General features: G+C 35.9%; 1 protein-coding gene across 3 annotated transcripts in view; it reads left to right on the forward strand.

The window, feature by feature from the left end:
• The window catches only part of LOC149072601 (uncharacterized), a 165,049-nt gene that overhangs the window by 103,405 nt on the left and 35,686 nt on the right, over positions 1 to 25,958 (forward strand). For all 3 annotated transcript variants that reach the window (XM_089246933.1, XM_089246934.1, XM_089246932.1), the window contains one exon: positions 8,634 to 8,696. In XM_089246933.1, coding sequence (XP_089103059.1) covers positions 8,634 to 8,696 — 63 coding nt within the window. The remainder of the gene's footprint in view (positions 1 to 8,633; positions 8,697 to 25,958) is intronic.

Below are 25,958 nucleotides of genomic sequence, written 5' to 3' on the forward strand. Positions count from 1 at the left end.
TTACCATGATGATGGGACTTCCATACGCATCCCATCACTTCATCTTCTAGATAGTAGCGATGTTATTTGTTTGCTATACCATTCACTATCTCCATATGTGTGATCTTGGTCGAGTATTTTGTTTCTTGTTATTCTCTCTTCTCCTTCGGGCGTCATCCGAGATGTCTAATATTTTTCTTGGATCAGATTTCTAGTTGACAGTAATCTATTGATATTGCTATGTTTGTCATCTTAACGGTTGAAATCTGGGAAGTATTCTAGTTAAAATTATCAAGAAAAGACGTATGTGGGCATTTTTCTTTCATCTTATTGGTAGCGTTTCATTGAAAAAATAACCCACGTCAATTTATAAAGGAGTGAGTATTCTTGGAAATCCTTACCAAAAAAATATTTCCTTTGAATATTCCGGGGATAAATAATCGTGAAAAAAAAACTTTATTTGAAGTAGTTTTATCTCTCTTTCGGAGAAGAAATAAGGATTGGAGAATTTGACATTTTTCGCATTTTTGAAATATTATATATATACATTGAACAGATCTTGTAGAAGGATTTAAAGAAAGAAATATGAGGAAAAAATACTTTCAAGTATTAGGGATAAAAGTTTCGAAAGGATAAAAATCCGAAGGACAGCAAAAAAATCGTATTTTTTGCCATCTATGTTTCGATTGTCTTAAATTTGACAACGGGTACCGCCTTGTTGAAACTTCGATCAAACAAATAAAGAGATATAACAAGCTTCTGTGTACTGTTGGCATTTGATCGTCAAAACTGTTATGTACGTATATGTGAGTGCGGGTGATGTGTGCGTGTGGAAGCTTATAAATTTCTTGGAAATTTAGGAAATTGTACTAGACGTTCAGAAGTTTTAGGAAAGAAATTGATTTTTTTTTTCTTTTTTTTAAAAAAAGAAGTATAAAGAACTTTGGCTTTGCAAAGAACGTTCTGTGTCATATATAATAAATTGAAGATCCTTTATCGTGAAAAGAACAATAATTCTGTGCAGAAGAACGTCCTGTGTTGCAAATATGTATAAAATCCTGTATCATAAACAAAAGAACGCCGTGACTGTGTCATAAACAGAAAATTTAGTCGGGTTATAAACAAAAGAACGTCGTTCCTGTGTCATAAACAAAAACATTCTCTATCACAAATATAAGAACATCACGTGTTATAAACAGAAGAACGTTCTGTATCACAAATATAAGAACGTCACGTGTTATGAACAGGGAAACGTCACGTGTTATGAACAGGGAAACGTCACGTTATGTAAAAAGAATGTCGTGTAAGCAGAAAAATGTCTCGTGTAAACCGAAAAATGTCTCGTGTAAACTGAAAAACGTCTTGTGTAAACAGAAACACGTCACGTGTTATAAACAGAAGAACTTCGTGCGTCATAAGCAGGAAAATGTCACGTGTTATGAACAGAAAAAAGAACATCATGTCTACATTATTACAAACAGAAGCGTTCTGTATAAACTTTCAACAACGTCACGTGTTATAAACTAAAAAACGTAAAAACGTCACGTGTTACAAACAGAAAAACAACACGTGCTATCAGCATTGAACATTGAAGAACCGGACACACCCCGCTTTCCATCTCAGAGAGATATCGAAGCGTTCCCGGAGAATGGGTACGTGCTATCAACAGAAAAACAACACATGCTATCAACAGCAAAAATGTTACGTGTTGTAACCAATAGAACCGAGTTTATCATGAGTAGTGAAACAACCTAACCCATATATGTATTTTAAAGTGTAGGTAGGCCTCGTTATCATTTATAGGGTAAACGATTCTCCTATTCATCTCCAGGGAAAGCAAGCATTTTACGCATGCAGGTGCAGGCAAGCCCTACAGGTGAACAATCCTACTATACATTTCAAAAAGTGCTCAACGCCCACGTCACATGCAATCCTGGAAAGTATTTGAAGCATGGAAAATTGGGAACCCATACTCTACGCGAATAATGAGTCAGAACTCCTTTTTTGTCAACGTTGCTATTAGATCCACGATCAGCTATATTTTCTAGCTATACAGCATTTTAATCTCTGAATCATAGTGAAATGATGCTCTAAAGCAGCGTTCTCCAACCTTTCTACAAGTAGAAAAAATGATTTGCGGACTGACAAAAAAACTACATTAACAGGGAAAAAAAAATTCGCATTGGCAAGAAACCGCATAACTAGGAAAAATAATTTGAAAAACCGGCAAAAAATACGGAAATTAATAAGGAGAAACAATTTGTGGACCCAGCGAAAAATACATAATGAAGAGAAATAATTTGAGGACCGACAAAATAGTACAAAAACAGTATGTAGACTGTATTTTATTCATTAAATCTAAAATTATGTAGGGATATATATATATACTATATGGATTTCACAAAATGCTTCGTGGACCGGCAAGAAATTATCGTGAACCACCGGTTGAAGAACACTGCTCTAACGAAACACTATTTATAGGACCCAATCTTCTCAATATAAATACCAAATATACACGCAATATACTGAGAAATTGAATTTTCTGGATGTTATGCCGGAACTGATTTCAGAACTCAATCAGTTTCTGCATAATATCCAGAAAATTCAATTTCTCAGTATATTTCAGGCCGAAAAAATATCCACCCCTTCATACACACACGCAATGCTTTCGTATATACAAGGTGCCCTGTAATTTCGGCCTTCATCTCTCGTCGTAGAGGTATGATTCCAATTTTAAAAATGCTCAAAATGTGTTCAGAAATCACTCTGTACCAGTTTTGAGATCGGAAATACAGTGTATCACAAAATAAAAAATTTAATTTTTTTTTTTATCTGGGCACCCTGTTCTAAAAATCCAATTATATAGTTGTTGCACACTCTGTTTTGAGACGACATACTGTTGTAATAAACTATTTGGAGGCATTCCGTTCATTATTAGCGCATCTTTTTTTTTTTTACTTGTGTACGTGAGCGCCACCTATCGGCTGTTTTTTTAGTTATCTTCCCCCCCGTCTTAAAAAAAAAATTCCCGTGACCGCGATGCTAACCCTGCAAACCGTTTTTTTATTTCGGTTATTTTTCCGCCAAATTTTTAAAGTCTCTGCGGATTTTTTGCCCGCCCTGTATTTAATTTAATTCCGTAACCATAAAAGATATAACAAAAAAAAAATTTAAACGTAACGCAGTGATGGCTTAACCGGCCTTAATATACATTTTTTTAATAAGGCTCATTATTAAAAGTATCGATTGCAACATCCCAAACCGAAACATTGTGTGCTATTTTTATTTTATTTTTTTATTGTTATTATTTTTTCTGGATGGATCGGTATTCAACGTAGCATGATTCATTACTTGGAAAAAACGTGGAGTAGAATGGAAGTGGATGGGGTTTTTTTTTTGTTTTTGAGGAAAAAGCGTTATGTGGGGGGACATATATAATATAGGAGGAGGGGTTTTTTTTTTCCTATTAAAAACACACGAACTAGAAGAGAAGGCAAAATAATAGAGGTAGGGAATAGGTGACCTCCACACACCGCACTACACTATCTACTATCTCTCACGAAAGAATAATATCCACGAAAATCTTTCCATGCCGATGTCTGTTGCAGCCTGATATGTTCGGTCGAGTGGATAATGGAAAAACGCCACTCAGCGAACATACCATTGCATGGGCGGAAATGAAAAGTATTTTGTTTCTCTTTTACTCACTGTCGTCCCGTTATTTTTGCTGGTCTCTTTTTTTTTTTCACTGGGAACCAAAATACTAGTTGGTTCCAGGTTAGGTTATCTTAGTGGGAACGGCCATGACCCCCCCCCCCCTCAGTTCGTATATGCTTAAAGGCTTGTAATTAAAGTCGGGTGATCGAACTTTTTGATATCTGAAGAAATAGTGATTTCCTCTCTGGAGGAAGTCTGTTTTCTTTAATTATTCTTATTGCTCCGAGTAGAAATGTAAAAGTTTGTCTATCTGGATTAGTTTCTCAAGTTTGTCTGTGAATTTATATATATATATATATCAACTGACTTTCCCCTTTGACTAATTAAACGTTCTGTCAGTCAAGGGTTTGTTTATTTGCTTCTATAAGAAATGACCAGGGGCGACTTAAGCGAGGGTTCAAGGGGTGGGGGTGCATCCGGGCGGCACGTTTAAGTTAGACATCAAATTTTTTTTTTAATTTCCAGTTGTAAAAAATTCAATGACATACATAATTTCAGCCGTACCTTGATGATGTAGATGTTGAGAAAACTTGAGGGAATAGATAGTGCCTGAAACATCAAAAGTAAGAAGAATGTGCACTGTCACACAAGGGGTAGGTATACATTTTGGTGCTCCTACTCAGTAATTTTTCCGAAACGGTCACATGGAGGAAAAGGAAAAATTCGGTTTCTCAAATGGCTGTTTATGGAGCATAAGAAACACCTTTGAAATAAATTTCTTAATAAAAAGAACTCGCACTATCATCTACTCTTCACAGGATAAGTGCAAGCAATGGTGGTTCATCAATAGGAACTGTAATGTGGATAAAGTTGTCTGGGAATGATTGAGAATGATAAAATAATCCTTGACCAAAGAGTGAGACAGTTTCTTTAAAAGCGGGACGTATAGTCATGCATATTTTGTGCAGTAAATAATGTTAAGTCGCTGTGTAATAAAACAACTAGGCCTCCTAGCCCAGTGGTTCTCAACCTCTGGAAGAACGCAGCCCGGTTTCATTTATTTTTGTAAGTAGAGGGCCCGGTGTAAAACTCTCGACTAACGGAACATGAATGGAGAAAAAGGGAATGGCCAATCAGTGAATGATATCAGGGAACCCAGAAAAGTGGTTAAGAAACACTGCCCTATCCTATAAAGCTCTGTCAGCATTCAGCATCCTTCAAGAGTCGTCTTTAGGGGCGGCGTTCGAGGCTTTGCACCCGGGCGGCAGATGAGCTCGAGCCACCCCTGCGAATGACTATAAATGTGATGATCGTTTGATCAGTTATTATTTTTTTTACACTACGGTCTTTTTCCTGTAAACGTGTGCAACGTAGATGGGGAAATAGAGTCTGTGGTAATGAAAACGACGAAGCTTTGTGGTAATATGAACAAAAAGACAGAGAAACGTCAAGTTTTTTGGTGTTTCACTAAAGTAAAAGAACATCGGAAAACGTCAAAAACTCGTAAGCAGAAGCTACTCTAGGAGTATTACCTTTGGCGAGATAGCGTGTGTTCAACCGCGTCTCAGAATAGCCTGATATGTTCGGTGGAGTGGATAATGAAAAACGCCACTCAGCGAACATACCATTGCATGTGCCGGAAATGAAAAGTATTTTATTTTTCTTTTACTTTCTGTCGTCCCCTTTTTTCCACTACAACCAAAATACTACTAGTTGGTTCCAGGTTATCTTAGTGGGAATGGTCATGACAACCCCAGTGTCGTTCATATTACGACTTGTAATTAAAGTCGAGTGATCGAAATTTTTGATATGTATATAAGGGAAAATAGTGCTCTCTTCTGTTTTCTTTAACTATTGTTATCACTCCGAGTAGAAATGTAAAAGTTTGCCAATCTGGATTAGTTTTTACGTTTGTCTGCGAATTGATATATATGTTACTGTCAAATTTGCCAATTCACGTCGGGGCCGACCAATTCCGTTAATATTGACCCGGCCAATGCACCGAAATTTGGGCATTGGCCGGCCAGTTCACGAAGTGTCCAAAATCCGATAACAAAAGACATAATTCGGTATAATCGTCAAGTTGGCGTATTTTTTCGTGATAATTATGTTCACGTTAGTTATGGCAACCCATCAAACCATAGTCACGATGCGATAATCATTTTTTTTCCTCAAAAATTTGGCAGTAAAAACTATCTATAGTAACTAAAACTATATATAATTATTTTTATATTTCTTTCTCTCAAATTTCACTTCTTTTTCTCTTGTCACATGGAGCTAGTCGAACACAGCTGCTATACATGGACATGTATCACACGTTGGCGATTAAAAAAATATCTTACATCTGCACATCGATCTTTGGTCAAGGATCTCCAGCCACTTCGCGAAATGGATGGTCGGCCAAAGTCCGAATCATTTGTGCGATTTGGCCAATTTGGGAAGGGTCGGCTCTGTCGCGAATTGGCCGCATTCCGGGTTTTGACAGAAACATATCAACATATATATATATACATCGACTGATTTTTCCTTTGATAGTTAAACATTCTTTTTCATCAAGGTTTTGTTTATTTGCTTCTAGAACGAATGAGTATAAATCTGATGATCATTGATCAGTTATCTTTTTTACACTATGATCATGTGTTTCGTGTAAATGCATGCAAAGTAGATGGGGGAAGATAAGTCTGTGGCAATAAAAATGGGACGGAACTTTGTGGGAATATGAATGAAGAGAGAAAGAAACGTTAAGTTTTGTTGTTGTTGTTGTTTTTTTGGTTTTTTTTTGGTGCTTCATCAACGTGAAAAAACGAAAAAGTCAGGGATTAATAAGGAGTAAAAACACTTTTGGGGCAAGATACGCTAATGTAGGGCGTGTCCGACCCGTGGACCAGAACAGATGTGAACAGAAACTCTTTCAAACTTACATAAATAAATACTTTAATAATGTTTTGGGTAAATTTTAAGTATTTTTTGTCGCCAAAAAAAAGGAAAAAAAAAAGAGTTTTACTCATTTTTTTCAGTGTAGTGATTTTTGGCGATCATCATTGCACCTAATTGAGACGGAATGTTTCATTTCACGTGTAAATGGAAAGTCGAATTCACCAAATAAATAGCGAAGATCCATTCGTAATAGCGTGTAAATTTGATTAACCCTTCCCCTCCCATTCGGCTACAATTTTTTTGGTGTTGTGAATTCGGATTCGAAACGCTCCCATCAGCTATTGTTTATATTTTGAGTGCAACTAAAACAGTTTTATTTCTTCTCCCAATGCTACTCAAAACGGGTTTGCTTTTTCCAATGTGGCTCAGGAAATTCCAAAGGTTGAACATCCCCACACCAAATCATGGGGTCATAAAAAAAAGTCATATGCTGTTATGTGTTACATTCTGCCGAGTATAGATTGGATTGGATTTGGGGTTTATATTGGCGCAAGGACCAATGAGGTCAAAATGCGTCAAATGCCAAGTATGTATTTTACAGCGATCACCATTGCACCAAATTGCGGCGGAATGTTTCATTTGGAGTGTAAATAAAAGATCAAATTCGCCAAAGTCTCCAAACCAAGAGTAAATTTGGCTAACCTTTTCTCCCAACCCGCTACATTTGAGTCTTATTGGCTAATTTGCCATCATTTTTCCATGGGGGCTGAAATCCGGGAATCTCACCGGCCACTGAAGGGTGTGAGTACTACCTGGGAAGTTCTCGGAGATGAGTGTTGTGTGTGAGTAATCATTTTATTGTAAAATGGCCGCATGAATGGCACTTCAAGGGCGAGGTAACCCAGATCGATAAGATGCTCACCTAAAGTACCAAAAGATGTGTTTAGAGGTGTCGCGAGTTCGATACACGGTTCGTCCTCGTCAGAAACGTTCCTGACAGAAGGGTACAACAAAAACGGCCGCATAACCACAGAAAAAGATTTCTACCGCAGGGAGTCCCACACAGAGGAGTTAGCGCACCAACCTCTCGGTGAGTATAAAAAAGGCTGCCGTGTTCGGAATCGGCAATAAATTGTAGGTCACTGTCTAATTAGCCCTCGTGTGCAGAAAATGACCGTGATGCGAAAAAAAAAATTTATCAAATGGCACTCCAAATGTTTGTGGAATCTGCGATGTTTTCCGAGTCTGTCAGAGTTCCAAAAGATATCTGTGAGCGGCGGAGTGGGGAGTGATGTCGTACAAAATAGCACCTTTTACACTATTACAGCACGTTTTAATATCAGCGTGCTAATATTGAAGCACACTATCCAAGGCAGAGCTGGTGAATTTCCCACGTCTTTGGAAATACGTATTTGAATCCGGTTTATACTACAACACTATTGTCTCCAAGGAAAATAAGCTTTGCTCCTAGCCAAAATATTCGTGTAACAGCCAAATATAAAAATGTAAAAAAATCTATTTTGCTCTCTATATATCGTCGTTTTTAATGAAGCGTTCAAGAATGTTAGTTTCATTTTAACGGAAATTTATTCAAAATTGATTAGGTTGTTATTTAAAACAGCTATATATTGTTCTTGATGCCTTTGTTCAGGGAAAAGTTTTAAATATAAAAATTCCTTATCCCCTCCCATGAATAGATATTCTAAGGTTCGTTATATTCCACCAGAAATCAACGGCATCAAGAAACACAAAGCATGTGTTTACCCATAAATTTTTCTGCTTTTTTTATTTCACATATATATTATCATTATTATTCTCGGCGTCTTTCCTAAAATCATACCATTTATTATATATTAAAGCACGGCGAGTATAAAATTGCGCACGGGTGCCTCAAGAGAATATGTGGATATGAGATTTATGTTTCTGTTGTCGTATTCTCTGATGGAATAACCGTGTGTCAACAAATACGGGAAGCATATATGGCACCTCCGGCTAACGAACTACGTTTATGCTGTTGATCTACATTCTGTTCGTGTCTCGTTTTCCGTTCCCAATCTCGTTCATCCTTCCGAGATTTTGAAGTTGCCTTTTCCTGAATTTAATTTCATTTTACTTTCCAGAGTCGAATCTGATGGGAAAATTCACTACATCTGTACGAAGACTGGTAAAAGATGCTGAATCTGGTAAAGTTTAATAATCTCCTTTTTGAATTATTACGCTGTTTTTGTTTTAATTAGCATAGTTTTACTAATGATGGTGTTTTTATGCTGTGTGTTCGAATTTATTTGTTTCATTATCAACGTTAAATGGGTTCTTTCCTTTGTAGACAGTAAACGCATCGAGATCGTTTTAGAAAACTGATACAAAAATTAATAATATTAACGATGATTCATTGGGGGGGACCGCCGAAGAGATAATAACGTGTCCATGGAAGCAGTTTCTTCAGGAAACACGAACAAGCAGTAATTTTGGCATCTAATTGGAAATCAACATCTGGTGGATAATGATGCTTATAATTTTACGGTGCCAAGAAAAAAGAGCCAACAAAATTATTTTTGTTTTTATACCTAGATCAGAGTGACTCTATCCGCTTATATATTCGAGGGGAATTTTAGTCATTAGAATTCTAATTAGAATTTCTATTGTTGGAATAAATCGACAGAGATAAAGATTACGAATCATTCATGTGTCTCTTGAAAGCTTGTTGCATTTATAAAGGGTGGCGTTTATCGTATCTACCAATTTTAATTGGCAACCTAGCCAGAATGTGGATGCGCAAGCGCAATTTCACCTATTTGGAAAGTTGGAGTTAGATAATTAGTATACCATGTAAATGCAAGGAATTGTGAAAAGTCTACTTCTACAAGGGAAATCATAGACGAGGCAAAAGGTTGTGATATGCAGTTTGCATATACGTATTGTATTATTGTTCCTTACTTTTTTTTAAATAGTGACGGATGTGCAGTACTATGAATCCATTATTAGTATACACTACAATTAATACACGCCTGATATCATCCTCATAAAAAGTAGTAGCTCATAAAAAGAAACATGGAATTTTTCAATGGGGTTCAAGAGAGACAGGGCAACAACTTTTTAACCAGTAGTTAGAGGACTGGGGAGTATAAAAAATTGAATTTTGTATCTCAGTACACATATGTAATTCTTAGTAAAATAAATGACACATCTAAGGACGTTATTTGAATACTTTTCTAATTGAAAGTATGTTTCTACTACGTTCTTCTATATTTATGAGTTAGTTGACGCGAAACGGATTTAAGTTTTTACACTGTATAAGTCAAAGATTTTCACTATATCTGTACCAGCTCATAGTGGAGAGTGATTATAATTACAGTTCTCGTTTCAGTAGTATAATCCAACACGTGAGACATATTGCACCTCATACCATAATCTTTTGCTTCGTGGGAGGCTTTCCATATAACAGGGTGAAAATACCTTTTCACCTCAAATAACGTACCTATCTTAGATGAGTCATTTATTTTACTAATGGCCATATATGTACAGATATAAAAAATTAATTTTTTATAAAGTCGCCCTGTCCTCTAACTTCTAATTAGAAAGTTGTTGTGCTGTCTTTTCACAACCCAATAAAGAAAAATTCTATGTTTTTAAGTTAATGTTCTATTTTAATATGCAATATTCGCTGAGAAATCACCGAAAATGGGGGGTTTGGTAAGAACAGCGTGTGAGCCGTAGCTTGCCGTTAGTTTATGCGGTTCTTTCCCGCATTTTAAGAGATTTTTAATTCAAATATCTCGGTGAATATTGCACTTATTGAAACATGGAATTTTATTTTGGGCTCAGGAAAAACAGGGCAATAGCATTTTAATTAGAAGTTAGGAGACGGGGGGCCGTTAAATTAAATTTTATATCTCGATACATACGCGGTTCTTCGTAAAATCAATGATACATCTATAAGAACGTTATTTGAATACTTTGCTAATTGAAAGTATATTTCTATATCCAAACGATATACGAGTTATTTGAGGCAAACGGACTTGAGTTTTTACACTGTATAAGTCAAAGATTATTACTATATCTGCACCAGCTAAAGGCTCATAGTACAGGATGATTAAACACTCGTGTGTAAAATTAAGAGAATCTGACATTGTGTCTATTTGGGGCATCATGTTAAACGGCCGCACACCCCTCCATGTGTTTGACAGAAGGACCCTGACTGCTAGGAGGTATAGATAGGAGATCTTGGAGCCCTGTGTTTAACTTTTCAGGGGCGCGGTTGGCCCTCGGTTCCTGTTCATGGACGACAACGCTCGTCCATATCGAGCTCACTTAGTCAACGATTATCTAGAAAGTGAGAACATTTGACGTATGGATTGGCGAGCCAGATCTCCTGACCTAAACCCAATAGAAAATGTCTGGGGTGCTCTTGGGGGGAGTAATTGCATCTCGCCATCCCCCTTCGAGAACCATTCTGGAACTGAAAACTGCGTTACTGCAGGAGTGGGACCGATTGCCTCAGGGACTCTGTGGGGACCATGCCAAAACCCCCATAGATAAGATCTTATTAGACCCTATGGATAAGATCTTAGACCCCTATCTTATCTATAGGGGGTGTTTATCATACCCCATATTATACTCATTTTCGGTTCAATCTGGCAACGTGGATTTTGGACATTCCTGCAATGATGAGCTTTACTGACAATCATGTATGCGTACTATGACTTTTGTACGGTACATCTCTTTCTCTGTTATAACTGTGTATTCGTACCAAATTTGATTAAAATCTGTCCCCGTTAGTTTTTCAGAAATTCGACATAATGTGCTAATGAACAACCGATCAGAATGACTTGAAAACTTGTATGAATAAGCATGCTAAAGCTATGAATTTTATTTGGTGGAGAAAAAAAATACTCAAAAATTTATCGATAGGTGGCGCTGTATTCTTGAAACACGGGAAATTTCTCGCAGAATGGGAAAAACAGTCAGCCAGTGCAAAATGACAATTTAATTACCACCGCGTAATTCCATAATTAATGGAAAAATAACAAAATTGAGTTTTAAAATAAACAACTAGGACACAAAAAAATTTTAAATTTGCTGTCCACCGTGTTCCGCTGCTTATAAGCGTTAAACTACATTGTTTTTCAACAGATCAGTGTGTACTCTGTAAAGATCGATTGGTAAGGCTGTGAGGTACCTCATGAATGTTGTGTACAGTGGTCTGATTGCCAACTCGGCTGACTTGAAGGCCCGCGTTTTCTTACGTACCTCAATAGCATTATCACCAACACATTCTTATCTGTTGTAGAACAGTTTAGCGCTTCCAACTCGTAGCAGAACACGGTGGACAATATATTCAAAATTTCTTACGTATGTCTAAGGTGTTTGTTTTGAGATTGTTCCCATTAATTATGCAATTATGCGATGCTAATTAAACTGTCATTTGCTCTGGCTGACTATTGCGTCCATTCTGCGAGTGAATTTTCCATGTTTTACGAGTACAGTACGACCTCTCAGTGAATTTTTGAGTACTTTTTTCTTCGCCAAACAAAATTACATTGCTTAAAAGTACAGTATTCATACAAGTTTTGAAGTCATTCTGATCAATTGTTCATATTTTACAGAGAGTTCGGAAATCACAACTTTAATTATAACCACCCTGTATATTCATTTCCCAACTCGCGAAGGGTGTAGTTATACAGTGCATGCGCATTCAGAGAAAGTCGCCAATTCTAATTGGTATGGATACGATACTCGCCCTATACAATGACAATTGAACTGACTGGGCTTTAATTCAAAGCCTTCAAGATGGCGAACCGGATGGGTAATATGCTGACTATTATAAAGTTTTATTAGAACGGTTTGATACAGCTTAGACTTATCACTGTGTTGGCAAGCTTTCTTTTGGCTTGAAAATTGAAAAGTCTCCACTTTACGGACTGTACACCCCAAATAGAATAATCTCAATTTTTTTTTTTTTTGATTATTTTATTGTATATTTTAAAAGATAAATGATTTTCATCGCTCATTGTATCAGATGCACATCTCATCCTCTCATCTTGCACAAAATTATTTTGAATTATAAAATAATAAAATGGTTACACGTTACAGAACAACTTGAAAAGGCTATATTATTAAAATTATCAAAGTGAAATTTTTTCGCAATTTGTGAATCGGTGAACAACCAATTTGTGAATCACCCTTAATTATCGGTGATATTGCTAAAAAATTCCAAAATCAAATATCTGCTTAAATATTGCAATAGAAGATATGGAAGTGCAAATGATTTTTCTGAGAAAGTTTTGCATTTCACTTATTGGAAGTTCTATCACACGAGGACTGTGAAAATTTTTATTTTCTTTTTTTTAGGTATACGACCCCTAAAAAAATTACATTTTAAGAAACCGCATGTCGTTAAAAGATATTTATGTAATTGGAAGTATGCATTCAAAATCAACGGTTTCAACATGGTTCAAAAATGGTATGGTTGATGAACAATTTGAATCAGCCTGCAAAAGTTCTATTTTATATATACTTTATCTAAAATACAAATACAAATACAAGTACAACGCCACAACAGGCAAATTGCCCAACGAGGTGGCTGACTTTAAGAACATCATGGATCCCCGAGCCCCTACCTACTACTGCTACATCACACATGCATCCCTCCCCCGCGGAACCCCCCAACGAATCGGTACATGCGGGAATGTACGTGTACGTGTAGTGAAACCTGACGTGAAGTTTTTTGTTTCTCTGTAATGCTTGTTATGTGTAGTGCTGTCATCTGCCCCCAGTTTTACTAACTATGAGTGAAGTGTTATGGTTGAATGATTTACCGTTGTAGGACTGTTGCTCTCTGTGGCGAGACTTTTTAACGGGGAGATCGGCTCGCATTTGCGCCTTGAAGTTGGGAACCACAGAAAACCAACTTCAGCCGACCACCACTGTGGGGTTCGAACCCGGATCCTCGCATCACGAGTCCGGCACTATAATTATATATACTACGTATATATTCTATAAGTCTGGATCATACATCCAGAATTTCACAGAGCAAAACCCGGTTTTGGGGTGTATCTACGCAAAACCGACCATTAAAATCATGCGAGCCACACCTTAAAACCGGTTTTTGCAATGCGGAATTATGCAGTTGGTATCCCCGGCTTAAAAAAATCAAGTTTAAGTATACATAAAAAAAAACCCGGAAAACGAAATCACATTTAATGTGATCAAATCACACTCTAAAGCATAAAATGTTCAAATAAGGGAACATTTTTTTGCAAAAAAAGTGAAAAAGTTGAATTTTTCTTTTCTCCCCATTTTTATTCACTACATAAATGAAATAAATCGTAGAATTTTCGCGATTTTCCACCACCGCATCAATGGCTTCCTTTTGGTGGCTAACAAAATTTATAAAGTCCGTTGGGCAAAAAAAATTCCCTTTTTCAGCACGGAACGTGCAATACATGCTGAGGTTTTTGTAATAATGCCCTCCCTCCCGTCCCAGAACTCCAGGGCCGAAAGACGCTGAACGAATTTCAAGAAGGTGACACTAACAAATATAAATATAAAAAAAAAATTCTATGAGACGTGGTCTCTTATTTTTTTTGGGACACACTATTTCTTTATTTTTGTTCGTTTTTGGTTCCCGGAAACAAACAACAACATTAACCCCTGAGGTGACACAAGAATGACAGCACTGCCACCTAGGGAAGATTAAAAAAAGACAAAACAACAGTAACAAAATAGTTCGTGCCATATTACCTGACGCCTTGTTTTCTCCTGGATATAGCTATTTCCGGCTCAGGTTGTCTCTGTTGAGTTATTACCACGTATAAGCCAGAGACTTTTGCGCATTCTTTCGCCAGACACCGTGGACGCCGTAAACAAAATGATCGCGTTTTTTCGATGATAGAACAAGAAAAAGAAGTAACAGGATAAAAAGAAACCACTGTCCAATCTGACCTTGTATGTCCTAAATTGCAATTTCATAAACGTCACAGCCAAGACTGAAATTAATCTCGCTGCTCAATTTCCCATGGGTAAAATTCGGGAAATTTACAAATCGTGACGTTGTTTTCATCGATTCTCTACGAAAATCGCTGTCTTTTTTTTTTAACCCCCAACAACAACTACTACCAGTGCAAGTTCGTTGGTGGCAGTATCTGCTTTTACTGTAATTTTTCGTAGTTAAGTCGAAGCTTATACCAGGGTGTGAAGTTGAGCCCTTATATTTTTCATGTCTTTTTATCTTCTGGACCGTTGGTTATAGAAACGTACCAGGGCCATATAACAAGGGCTGATTGTTTGACCTGCTTTTTTCAACCATTTGAACATTTTAAAATGAGAAATTTTTGCATTTGCGAGTGTAACTTCCACTTTATTATGGCCACCAGACAGTTTTAAGCAAATGAGCTATGGCGGCATACTGTTGCCATTCGAGGTATAGTCTAGAATAAAAAGGGAAAGCTTAGTTCCTGAGACAGTAGTATAGGTGAATTGTTTGTGAAAATATGGTGAGAAAACGTGATTTTACAGACTTTGAACGCAAGACGATTGTAGGAGCTTTGAGCCATGGATTGAGTATCAGCAAAACCACCGCATTTGTGAAATATTCAAGAGCACCCGTTGTCAAAGTGTTTAAAGGCTGGACTGTTGAGCAAAAACTGGGTCTCGAAGTGTAACTTGTGGCCGTCATTGGCTGGTTTGCCGCAAAATGCATTGTATGGGATATGGTAACCGAAGGCCAGTTAGAACACCGTTGACGTCTGCAGCTATCAAGAAAAAACGTCTCGAATTCACTAGTATCGAGACGACCCAATAATTGCGCTCTAGTGGATAATTGGAAAAAAGTTTTGTGGTCCGATGAATCGCGCTTTCAGTGACACCAAGCAGATGGGCGAATGAGAATTTGGTGGGAACATCATGAGAAAGCAAGGACGAAATGTCCAACCCTTCAAGCTGGTGGAGGCAATATGATGGTTTTGAGAGTGTTTTCCTGGAATGATTTGAGCCTTTTAGTTCGTGTTCATGAACGTCTGAATAAGACATCATACCTAAACATCGCTGATGACCAAGTATATCCTGTAATGTTGAGGGTTCATCCCAATGGCCGTGGCTACTTTCAGCAATATAATGAGTCCTGCCATAGTTCAGCTCCCACAATTCCCATATCTCAATCCCATTGAGTATTCGTGGGTTGAAGTTGGAAGAGCCATCAGACATCAAGATCCACAACTATCCATTCACACACTATTGGAAAGAGTTATTTATCAAGCACGGTCTCAAATTTCACAAACGACCTATCAACATCTCGTAGAGTCCTTGCTAAGAAGAATCAACGCTTTATCAAAGGCAAAAGGTGTCCGACACGAAATATTGGTGCGGTCATCATATTAAAGTGGCCACTCAGTGTATGTACCGAGATACAGCATTAAATTTCTCATACGATTCCCGTGTCTTCCAACTTCTAGTTGAAAAGTAACTATCCGGTCTCTACTGAGGCAGAGAAAAAAAAATCTCCATGTTTTTAAGTACAATATTAGCCGAGATATTTGAATTCCAAAATCGCTGAGAATGAGGGAAAGCCCAGCATATATCAAGAAACAAACTTAAGAAAAAGAACGTGGAAATTCGAAGATTCTTCAAAGTTGCAGCTTATTAAATTCTGAGATGCCTCCTTAACTTTCACCGTACAATATCTCGGTGAATAAATGTCGGAAAATCTCGGCAATAAAACACTTAAAAATGTTTTTTTTTATATCTTAGTGCATATACGGCCCCTAGTAAAATAAATTACATCCGAAATGGGCATGAATATTTTTTCATAATTGAACGTGAGTTTCTATCACCAACAGTTCAAAAAATAAAGGGTGCGAAGGGACTTGACTCTATACCCTGCATACAGGGTGTATAGATAACAGCTTGCACCGCAAATTACCACCAAACTGTTGATCCTAGAGGCATACTTCCTATTTAAAAAAAGTATCCAGATAACATGCGAAACTCAGATATGTCATTTATATTGCAAGGAATTATATTTGTTGTTAAAATAAAAAAAAAAATCTAACTTTTTATACGGTCACCCTGTGCTTGAAAATCCGACTATAAAAAGTTGTGTCTCCCCTGATGCTAACAAAAAAAATTTCACGTTTCTAAATGCAATATTTGCTAAAATATTTGAATTCAAAAATCGGAGGAAAGTTGGGAAAGAACAGCATAAATAAGAGGTAAAAAAAGCGTTGTCCGTTAGTTTTGCTGGTTTTTCCTAACTTTTCTCCGGTTTCTCAATTCAAATATCTCGACGAATATGATCCTTAAAGACGTGGAATTTTTTTTTTGTTGGCCTCAGGAGAAACAGGGCAACATCTTTTCAATTAGGTTTTTAAACGCAAGGTGTCTGCATAAAAAGTTATTTTTTTTTTCAATTTAACAACTATAAAACCCCTTGCAACATGAACGACGTAAGTGAGGTCCACATGTTATTTAGATACCTTTTCTAAATGGAAGTATGTCTCTAAGCTCAACGGTTCAGTTGCTGCAAATCAGTAATTTGCAGTGTAAGCTGTTAGGTATGCACCCTGTATAGCTTTAAAATTCAATTTTCATCTCTTGTGGCTAATTCAAAGACAGGGCCTTTTTAATAATTAATACTAGAAATTTCCGCACTAATCCGTCCAAGATTGTATATTAGTAAGAGTTCCTGAAAAGTTTTAGTAATTCAATATTGATCTACCCTGCATTTATTATTTACAACAATGCGATATATCGCCGTAGAATTGAATAAATAATCACACGCAAACAGCATCTGCTCATGAATATTTAAATAACCAATTAATCAGATAATATTACAAACACTGGTATAGTTTATGAACAGCAATACGTGTACAAGATAAAACGAGTGCAATATCAGTCGAAAATTCTTACTAACCCTGCATGGTTGAGCCTCATAAACACTTATTGATTTTATTTATTTATTTATTTTGTACAAAAATGTTTGTAAATTGTGTTAAATGGGTGTTTAGCATATATTTAATTGAAAAATACATCAATACAGCAATTCAATTAATTAGAGTTGATTTTAATTAATTACAATGTCCAATTGAGGGTAAAATATACAGTTTGAATTTATTTTACTGTTATCTATAAATTGATGAAATCTTGTTTAGCAATGCTGAATAATTTTTACCTTGAATTTTTCCTATTTCCTCTCAATTCGGTGGAATTTTATAAATCTGAACTTTGAAAAATTTCAGCAGTTATCTAAAACTGACACCGACAAGTATAATCAACTCTTTCTAGCTAAAAAAATTGTTATACTTATGTATCCGTATTCTGTTTGAAATGGCAATAAAAGATTTACTTTCTAAATTACCAAAAAAATTGAGAAAAGAAATGGAGAGACATAATGGTTTTTTTATTACGTATTTGCCATGTATACTCAAATACAAACCTGACCATAGAGGGTTAATTTTAAACATCTGGATATCACTAAATGATGAATTATAGCCAAATATTTTAAAATTTAGCTATTAATCATGATTTCTCGCACAAATGCGTTGCATATCAATCACAGATCAACAAAAAACTTTTTCTGTTCGGTGACTGGAATCTTTTAACTGATTTTGACTATATTTGATATGGTGGTTTCAAGTATGAAAACAGTTTTTCTCTTATCAGCTCTACTTTTGAGATTCAGCGTTGCTAAATTACGCAATATTTGACAACGCAACTCATTGAGAAGTGGTTAAGTTGAGTTTTTTACGGGATTGGTTCCTGCATTTTTCTTCCTTCTCTGTACTGCTGTCAGCTGATTGCATGAAGTTGTTGAAATAACCTAGTGTTTACACATCCAACACAATTTATAAAGTTCTTTGTTTTCTTTCAACCCGAGCACAACTCCGGTCTATCGTCCCATGGGCAATTTGCTACCGAATGAGTTGTGCCGGAAATCGCTCTTTCTTTTGAAGGTTGATGAAAAGAAAGAATGACGTTCAATCAAAGAAGTTGTGTTAATTATACTGATTCATTTTGCTACATATGTGGTGAATACACCCTAAAAATAGAACAGAAAAACCATTCTTGATTTTGTTAAAAGAGCTTACCTTGAGTACTTTGGCGTTAGGCTTGGTGACCAAGGTAAAGTTTGGACTCTATACACATTTTGTGTAAAACGTGTATAGAACATCTAAAACAGTGGATTAATGGGAAAAGAAGTCTAAAACTCTTGGTGTTCATATGGTTCGGAGTGAACCCATAAACCACTTTGATGACAGTTATTTTTGTATTGCGAATATTACTGGCATAAACCGAAATAACCTCAGTAAGTGGACATATCCTAATTCAGCCTCTGCAAGACCCACCTCACTTAATCAAAATGAAAGAGTATGATACCATAGCTTTGGTCAGGGAGAAGATTGCGTTTCACGAACATCAATGGGTAATTTGTGTGGACTCAAACTTTCTCCTTGGCCACAAGGAGGCTACACGAAATATCCTTGTTTCTCATAGGATAGCAGAGCCAAACCATACCAATGAATAAGGTAAGAGTGGCCTAAGAGAGAGAACATGGTTATTGTAGAAAGAAATGTCATTCGTGAGAACCCTTAATCGGACGAGACAGAATCATATTGCTTCGGCTGCATATAAAGCTAAGGTTAATGAAATAATTTCATGAAGCTCTCGATCAGGATAGCCTTTGCTTTGCATACATAGGAAAAAAGATGCGTGGAATAAGTACAGAAAAACTTGAAGCTGGAATTTTTGATGGTCCTCAAATCAAAAAGCTCATAAACGATTCTCATTTCGTGGATTCAGATTGAAAACGAGGATTTCATTCATTCATTACTTGCACATCCGTTTCCCTGAGAATCTTCTAAGAATACTAGTGGAAAACAAATACAAATACAACGAACTCATCCAAACTTTTATCCAACTTCAAAACTAACAAGGATTTCAACAAGTTTAATTTTAAAGAAATTTCCAGCCGTTTAAATTTTTTATTTGCAATTAAATTTTTCCCTTAAAAAATTCTCAGACAAGCAGTTGAACGTTTCTCAAAATTGGGCAATTTGACAAAAAAAAGGAAAATAATCCATCAAAAACGTTGAAGTTTCGTACGAAAGTAGAAATTTTCGGCATTATTGATTATGAGGAAATATCAAATAAATAAACGAGGAAAAAATATATGGAAGGGAATCAACTCCAGACAGAGTGCTTTTATCATATTTTCGATCGAGAAATACATCATCACAGCAATTCTTATAATTAGAGTGGATTTTTTTTAATTAGTTGCCATGTCCAATTGAGGCTAAAATATAAACTGTTATCTATAAATTGATGAAATCTTGCTTAGCAAAGTTGAATGATTGTTAGCTTGAATTTTATTTCATACTAGCTCTAATACCCGGCGCTGCCCGGGTTTCCTTCAATTACTGGGAGGATTGAAAAAGTGACAAAAACCATTGTAAAGGCATGTATCTGAAAAGCATTGTAGGGACACATTGTAACCAAAAAACACTTTCCGAAAGTGATTGTTGAGGCCCAAAAACAGTTGTTGCCCGACAGTTTTTCGCCAATTTCGAGCAATTGCCCTGCTCTGAGAAACTTTTAAAGAATCCTATCATTCAATCCGGGCCCTGTTTGGTATATATGCAAAATTCAGTGACGATCGATCTGAAATTGTAGATTTGTATAGAGAATATACATACACGCAGACACACACATAGAAAATCAATTTTATACATATAGATTTCCTCATTTCGAGTGATTTTATAAATCTCTGAAATCGTGAAATTTCAGCTCCTCTCAAAAAATGACACTGAAAATCAATGACAAGCAATCAATTTTTTCTAGATAAAAAGCATTGTACTTATATAGAAGTATTCTGTACTGAGAAATGACAATTACAGACGTACTCTCAAAAGTACCAAAAGAATTGAGAAAATAGTACGATAGGTTTTTTTTAAATATGTATTTGCCATATATATTAAAATACAGTCAAACTCGGTGGTACATCGAAGATTCAATGAAGTTTTGCCATTATAACCAAGGTGTCGTTAGTACCAAGGTATTCGTTTTCAAGACCTTTTAATTATGGAAAATGTTTATCAGATGCAAATCAAATAGCGTGCGTGTCTGCATGAAGTTGTTTTAGTATGATTAGAGAGTGATCATATTTGATCAGGAAAAATTCGAGAAATTAGAATCATCTACGTGACATCACTAGTTCTCAATAAAAATGATACCAGTTGTTGGCGAAATCGCCAATCATTCTTCATAAATAAGAAGACGTTATAACCAATTTGCCGTTACAACCGAGGTCGTTATAACCAAGTTCAACTGTGTATACCGAACCATAGAGGGTAAAAGTAAAACATCAGATAATTTTTGGATATCTCAAAATCATTAATTATAGTCGAATATTTTAAAATTTAGATATTAATCACGATTTCTCATGTAAATCAATTGCATGTCAATAATAAATACACGTATTTTGCAACAAATACCAATCATAGAAAGAAATCATTCTCAAGAAATATAAACTCATCAAAACTTTATCCAACTTCAAAAAAACTAACAACAAGGCTTTCAACAACTTTAATTTCAAAGAAATTTACAGCCGTTCGAATTTTTTCTTTATATATATATATAATTAATTTTTTTCCCTTAAACAATTTTCACAGACAAGCAGTTGAACTTTTCCCAAAATTGGGCAATTTAACAAAGAAAGGAAAATGATCCATCAAAAGACGTTGAAGTTTCGTACGAAAGTAGAAATTTTCGCCATTATCGATTATGGGAAAATATCAAATAAATAAGGAGAAAATATACACACGTGAAAAGGAATCAAAACTCCAGACAGAGTCTATAGTTGACCATCCACACAACTACAAAAAAAAAAAAATTATAAACGAAGCAGACATATGCGGAAAAACTCACGACCCAGACAGATTTCATTTTTTCAATACCACAAGAATTTCATACTCAATGCTTAATCACCGTTTGTGATGTGCCATTCATCTAAATCCAGACATTGCCAGTTTCGACTCGAAAACTTTTCAGTTTGATGATAACTTGCGTGTTGCCACTTCGATATGATTCATACTTTCAAAAGAGAGAACGTGGTTTAATAACTCTATGCACTGATAACTCATAAATCACTTTTTTTTCCCCTTTAAATTATCGCGAAGGATGATTCTGACACATTCTGTCCGAACTTTAAGCGAGGAAAATTATCAAACCTTGTGATTTCCGTGTCACGGCAAATACTTTCCGAGAATTTCGAACTGAATTGGGGTAAAAGTTTGTTTCGTCCGTGTTTGTTTTGATGGACTTGGTTTTAATATAATGATTATATTAAAAAATATATAGGCCTATAGCACAGGGAATAGAGAGAAATTATTTCAGTACAGTCAAACTTTGAGTTGTTATGAAAAATTATCCGTAACATCAATAATTAGCTTTTACCGTTTCCAGTCAGCACCTAATAGAGATAGAAGACCTCCGCACGGGTTGCTATAAACGTCAGACTACCTAAAAAGTTCCCACATTTTGAAACACAGAATCCTATTTCGTTTCCTCTTATTTTGGCGTAGAATCTTCCTTATTGGCTCACAAATACCGCATAGTGATTGGATGTGGGGCATAGAAATCGCCAATTCTGAGCCCGATCATTTCTTTTCCGCACAACGATGATACTGGCACGAGCATGGAATTTTTTTCCTCTGAATATTCTGAGGGAAAATAAACTACTTACTGACGTCACAAGCAGCGTGAAGAGGCATTCTATCTCTAGGAGGTGCTGGGCCAGTGCGATGAAATAGCATAGGAACTACACGATTTCGGAAAGGGTGAAAAATACTATAATGGAAAGAAATAATTTTAGAATTAATGAAAGAGGGAGAGAGAGAGAGAAATTATTTCAAGAAGTAATGAAAGAAATTTTTTAAGGAATTAAGTGAAAGAGAGAAGTTATTTCAAGACTTGGTGAAAGAGATTATTTCAAGAATTTGTGAAAGAAATTATTTCAAACTGATGATTATTCATAGTTAAGTGAAACGGTAGTTCCAGAATTAAGGAATACAATAATTTCATAATTAATTTTTGTTGAAATTTCATAATTAATTTTTGTTCACATTTCATAATTAATTTTTGTTCACATTTCATAATTAATTTTTGTTAACATTTTATGATTAGTTTTTTTAACATTTCATAATTAAATTTTCGTTAACATTTCGTGATTAATTTTTTTTAATATTTCATAATTAATTTTTGCTAACATTTAATAATTAATTTTTTTTAATTTCATAATTATTTCAGTTTATTTTTCAAAATTAATGAGGAAAATAGTTTCAAAACTGAGAATAATAGTTTTAGAACTAATAAGAGAGAAATAACTTCAAAACTGATGAATGAAATAAATATTTATAAATCCATAAATTATAAATAAGTTATAAATCGATGATTTCATATGTTCAAAAGAGAGGAAACTAGTTTAATAACTATGCACTGATAACTCATAATTCATATTTTCCCTTTAAATCGGTTAAGGATGATTCTGACATATTCTGTCTGAACTTTAAGCGAGGGAAATTATCAAATTTTGTGATTTCCGTGTCTCACGGCAAATATTTTCCGAGAATTTCAAACTGAATTCGGGTAAAAAGTTTGTTTCGCTCGTGTTTGTTTTGATGGATTTAGGTTAGTAAATATTATTATTACATTTATTATTATTATATAAAAAAATATAGCACCAGAATTAGAGAGAAATTATTTCAGTACAATCAGACTCAGTTGTAACGAAACCTTGCCTGTAACATCAATAATTAGCTTTTTGTTGTGGCCTGTACGAAGAAAAATGCATAGGGCCTACATGATTATGCTGAAAGACACTTCGATGAAAAAAATAATTCCAGAATTATTGAAAGAGAGAGAAATATTATTTCAATAATTGGTGAAAGAAATCATTTCAAGAACTAGTGAAATAAACTGTTTTAAGAATCAGTGAAAATTATTCCACAGTTGATGATAATTCATAATTAATTGAAACAACAGTTCCAGAAATAGTGAATGTTTCGTAATTAATTTTTGTTAAGATTTCATAATTAATTTTTGTCAACCTTAGTTACCATTTCAGAACTAATGAGGAATTAATTGAGTTAGTTAAATCATAACTAATGAGGGAAGTGAGAATCCAAAATTAATGAAAATTCATAATTGACGAGAATCCAAAATTAATGAAAATTCGTAATTAACGAAAAATCGAAATTAATGGAAGTCATACATAATCTCAGAAGAGATGAAAATCTTTTTCAGAATTAACGAAAATCTTTTTCAGAATTAACGAAAATCTTTTTCAGAATTAACGAAAATCTTTTTCAGAATTAACGAAAATCTTTTCCAGAATCATTGAGAATTATTTCCAGAGGTAAATTTAATGCCAGAATTGATTAAAAAAATGATTAAAAATTGATAAAAGAAAAAATTAAAGTCAATGAGAGAGAATCGATTCAAGAATCAATAAATATTCAGAATCTATGAAATAAATAACTTCAGAATTAAAGCAATCTCTCAATAATTTGGGTCCGTTGCCTCAGGTCCTGTCGGCCCACCCGTTAAGCCACCACTGACTGTGGCTTCGAAAGCCACGAAAATCAAACATCTTGCTATTTGGGAATATTTAAAAAGCATTTCTCAATTCCAAATAGATCCGTGAGTCGCGAAGTCGAACGCTTTGTGGATTTTGGGTCTTAAGAACCCCCCGGTCTAAGGAAAGAGAGGACTGAGAGTGGGAAAAATAAAACCAGGATTCGTCGCGGGTATTTGCTGCTGACTAAGACGCTGAATGTTGAAGAAGTAAAACAAATCGAAGAAGCTTCTAAAAATCGTTTCTACAGCCTATCAGACTTTAAGCTTTCAACAGACTACGATAAAGCTGAAAGTAAAGATCGGTTGCTCTTCAAAGATCTCAGCTGTACCAATTGCTGCTAGCACTAAGGATACTATAGAAAAGTATTGAAGAAAAAATATATAAATAAATGGGTCAAGTGAGGCATTACAGTAGAGACGTATTGCTTTTAGAGTTCCTTTAGGAATCATCACACAAAACCAACAAGACATCTTGCAATCCGCCGAGTTTGGAATATTTCCGTTCAGTGATACGAGAGCAACTAAAAAACATACAGGGTGCCCCTTAACTCACGGGCCAAACTTTAACGGAAGGTAAAATACACACATAAAAACAGCACTTTTTGTATAGCAATGTGGGGTCGGAAAATGAAAAATGCTAGCGGAAAAACTCTCTGAGGACCTCATTGTGAAACTATCACTCGCTGCTGCAACTGTTCGTGAAACACCTGGTGCGTTCGAAAGGGTACGTCAATCGCTTGCTAGACGCTGCCAGGCCTATATCGATGTTGGTGGTGGCACATCTGAGCCTCAAAGGTGCGGGTATAAATTACAGTAATTATTAATATAAAAGCTTTTTTTCATTTCCTCAGCATTTCGTGTTTTTCCGCCAACACTTTTCATTTCCGACCCTTTATTAATGTACAAAAAATGCTTCTTTATGTGTATTTTACCTTTTTTTAAAGCAGGGTTCTTCAAGCTTTTTCCAGTCGCAAGTACCGCCTATACCCATCATCAAAAAGAAGAGCACCCTCACGGTAAGTTTAACATACGAATGCATGAAATGACGATGATTTCAATCCTTGAATGCGATTCCTCCTAGTGATTGGAACGTTGATCAAGTGCTCACGAGCACGAAATCGAACACGGACATCGAGCACTCTGGGTACTTCAGGGAGCACCATGGCGCTCGCGAGCAACGGGTTGAAGATGCCTGCCTTAAAGTTTGGCCTATGAGTTCAGAGACATCCTGTAGAAAGGAAAATACAGTACTGCGATATCGATAGTTTGTTTGCTTAGGATTCGTGTGAAAAATTAATTCATGTCTTAAAATTTGACGTTTTATCTTGGATGATTTTTCATTCATTCGCTGCCTGGGCCAAAACAAATATTGGAGTAGGCTGTGTCATAGACACGGCTGCCAGATTTGACGTGAATGCGTTTTTGTGCCTAGCCTCGCGTGGTAGGTACTGACTTAATGGCCCCTCCATAAATGTGGGGCTGACAGGGCTCCAGCCTGTGGGGGCCCTGGGACAATTCTCAATATTTTTTTCACACTATAAATTACCTATCTAGGCAGCGGGGCTGCTTTACCGCACACCAATTCCAGTCATACATCGCCATACGGCAATTTCCAACCTGTGGAGTTGGGTGGGAAATGAAGACTCCATCCATATCGGTTGTCGCCCTAGGCTCGGTAGGTAAAGAACTTGCTTCTGACGTTCTAAGCCCGGATTCCAACCCATGGACCTTGATGGTAACCTTCATAGTGGAAGACGAGCATCTTTACTACTGCGCCACTCAGGCGCCAATAGGCCGCGGGCCTGGTTCCCAGACGG

Source organism: Pholcus phalangioides, unplaced genomic scaffold (assembly GCF_987345545.1).
Source record: "Pholcus phalangioides strain wild (caught in Gottingen) unplaced genomic scaffold, Ppha-v1.0 ptg000017l_1, whole genome shotgun sequence".
In the NCBI taxonomy this organism is placed as follows: Eukaryota; Metazoa; Arthropoda; class Arachnida; order Araneae; family Pholcidae; genus Pholcus; species Pholcus phalangioides.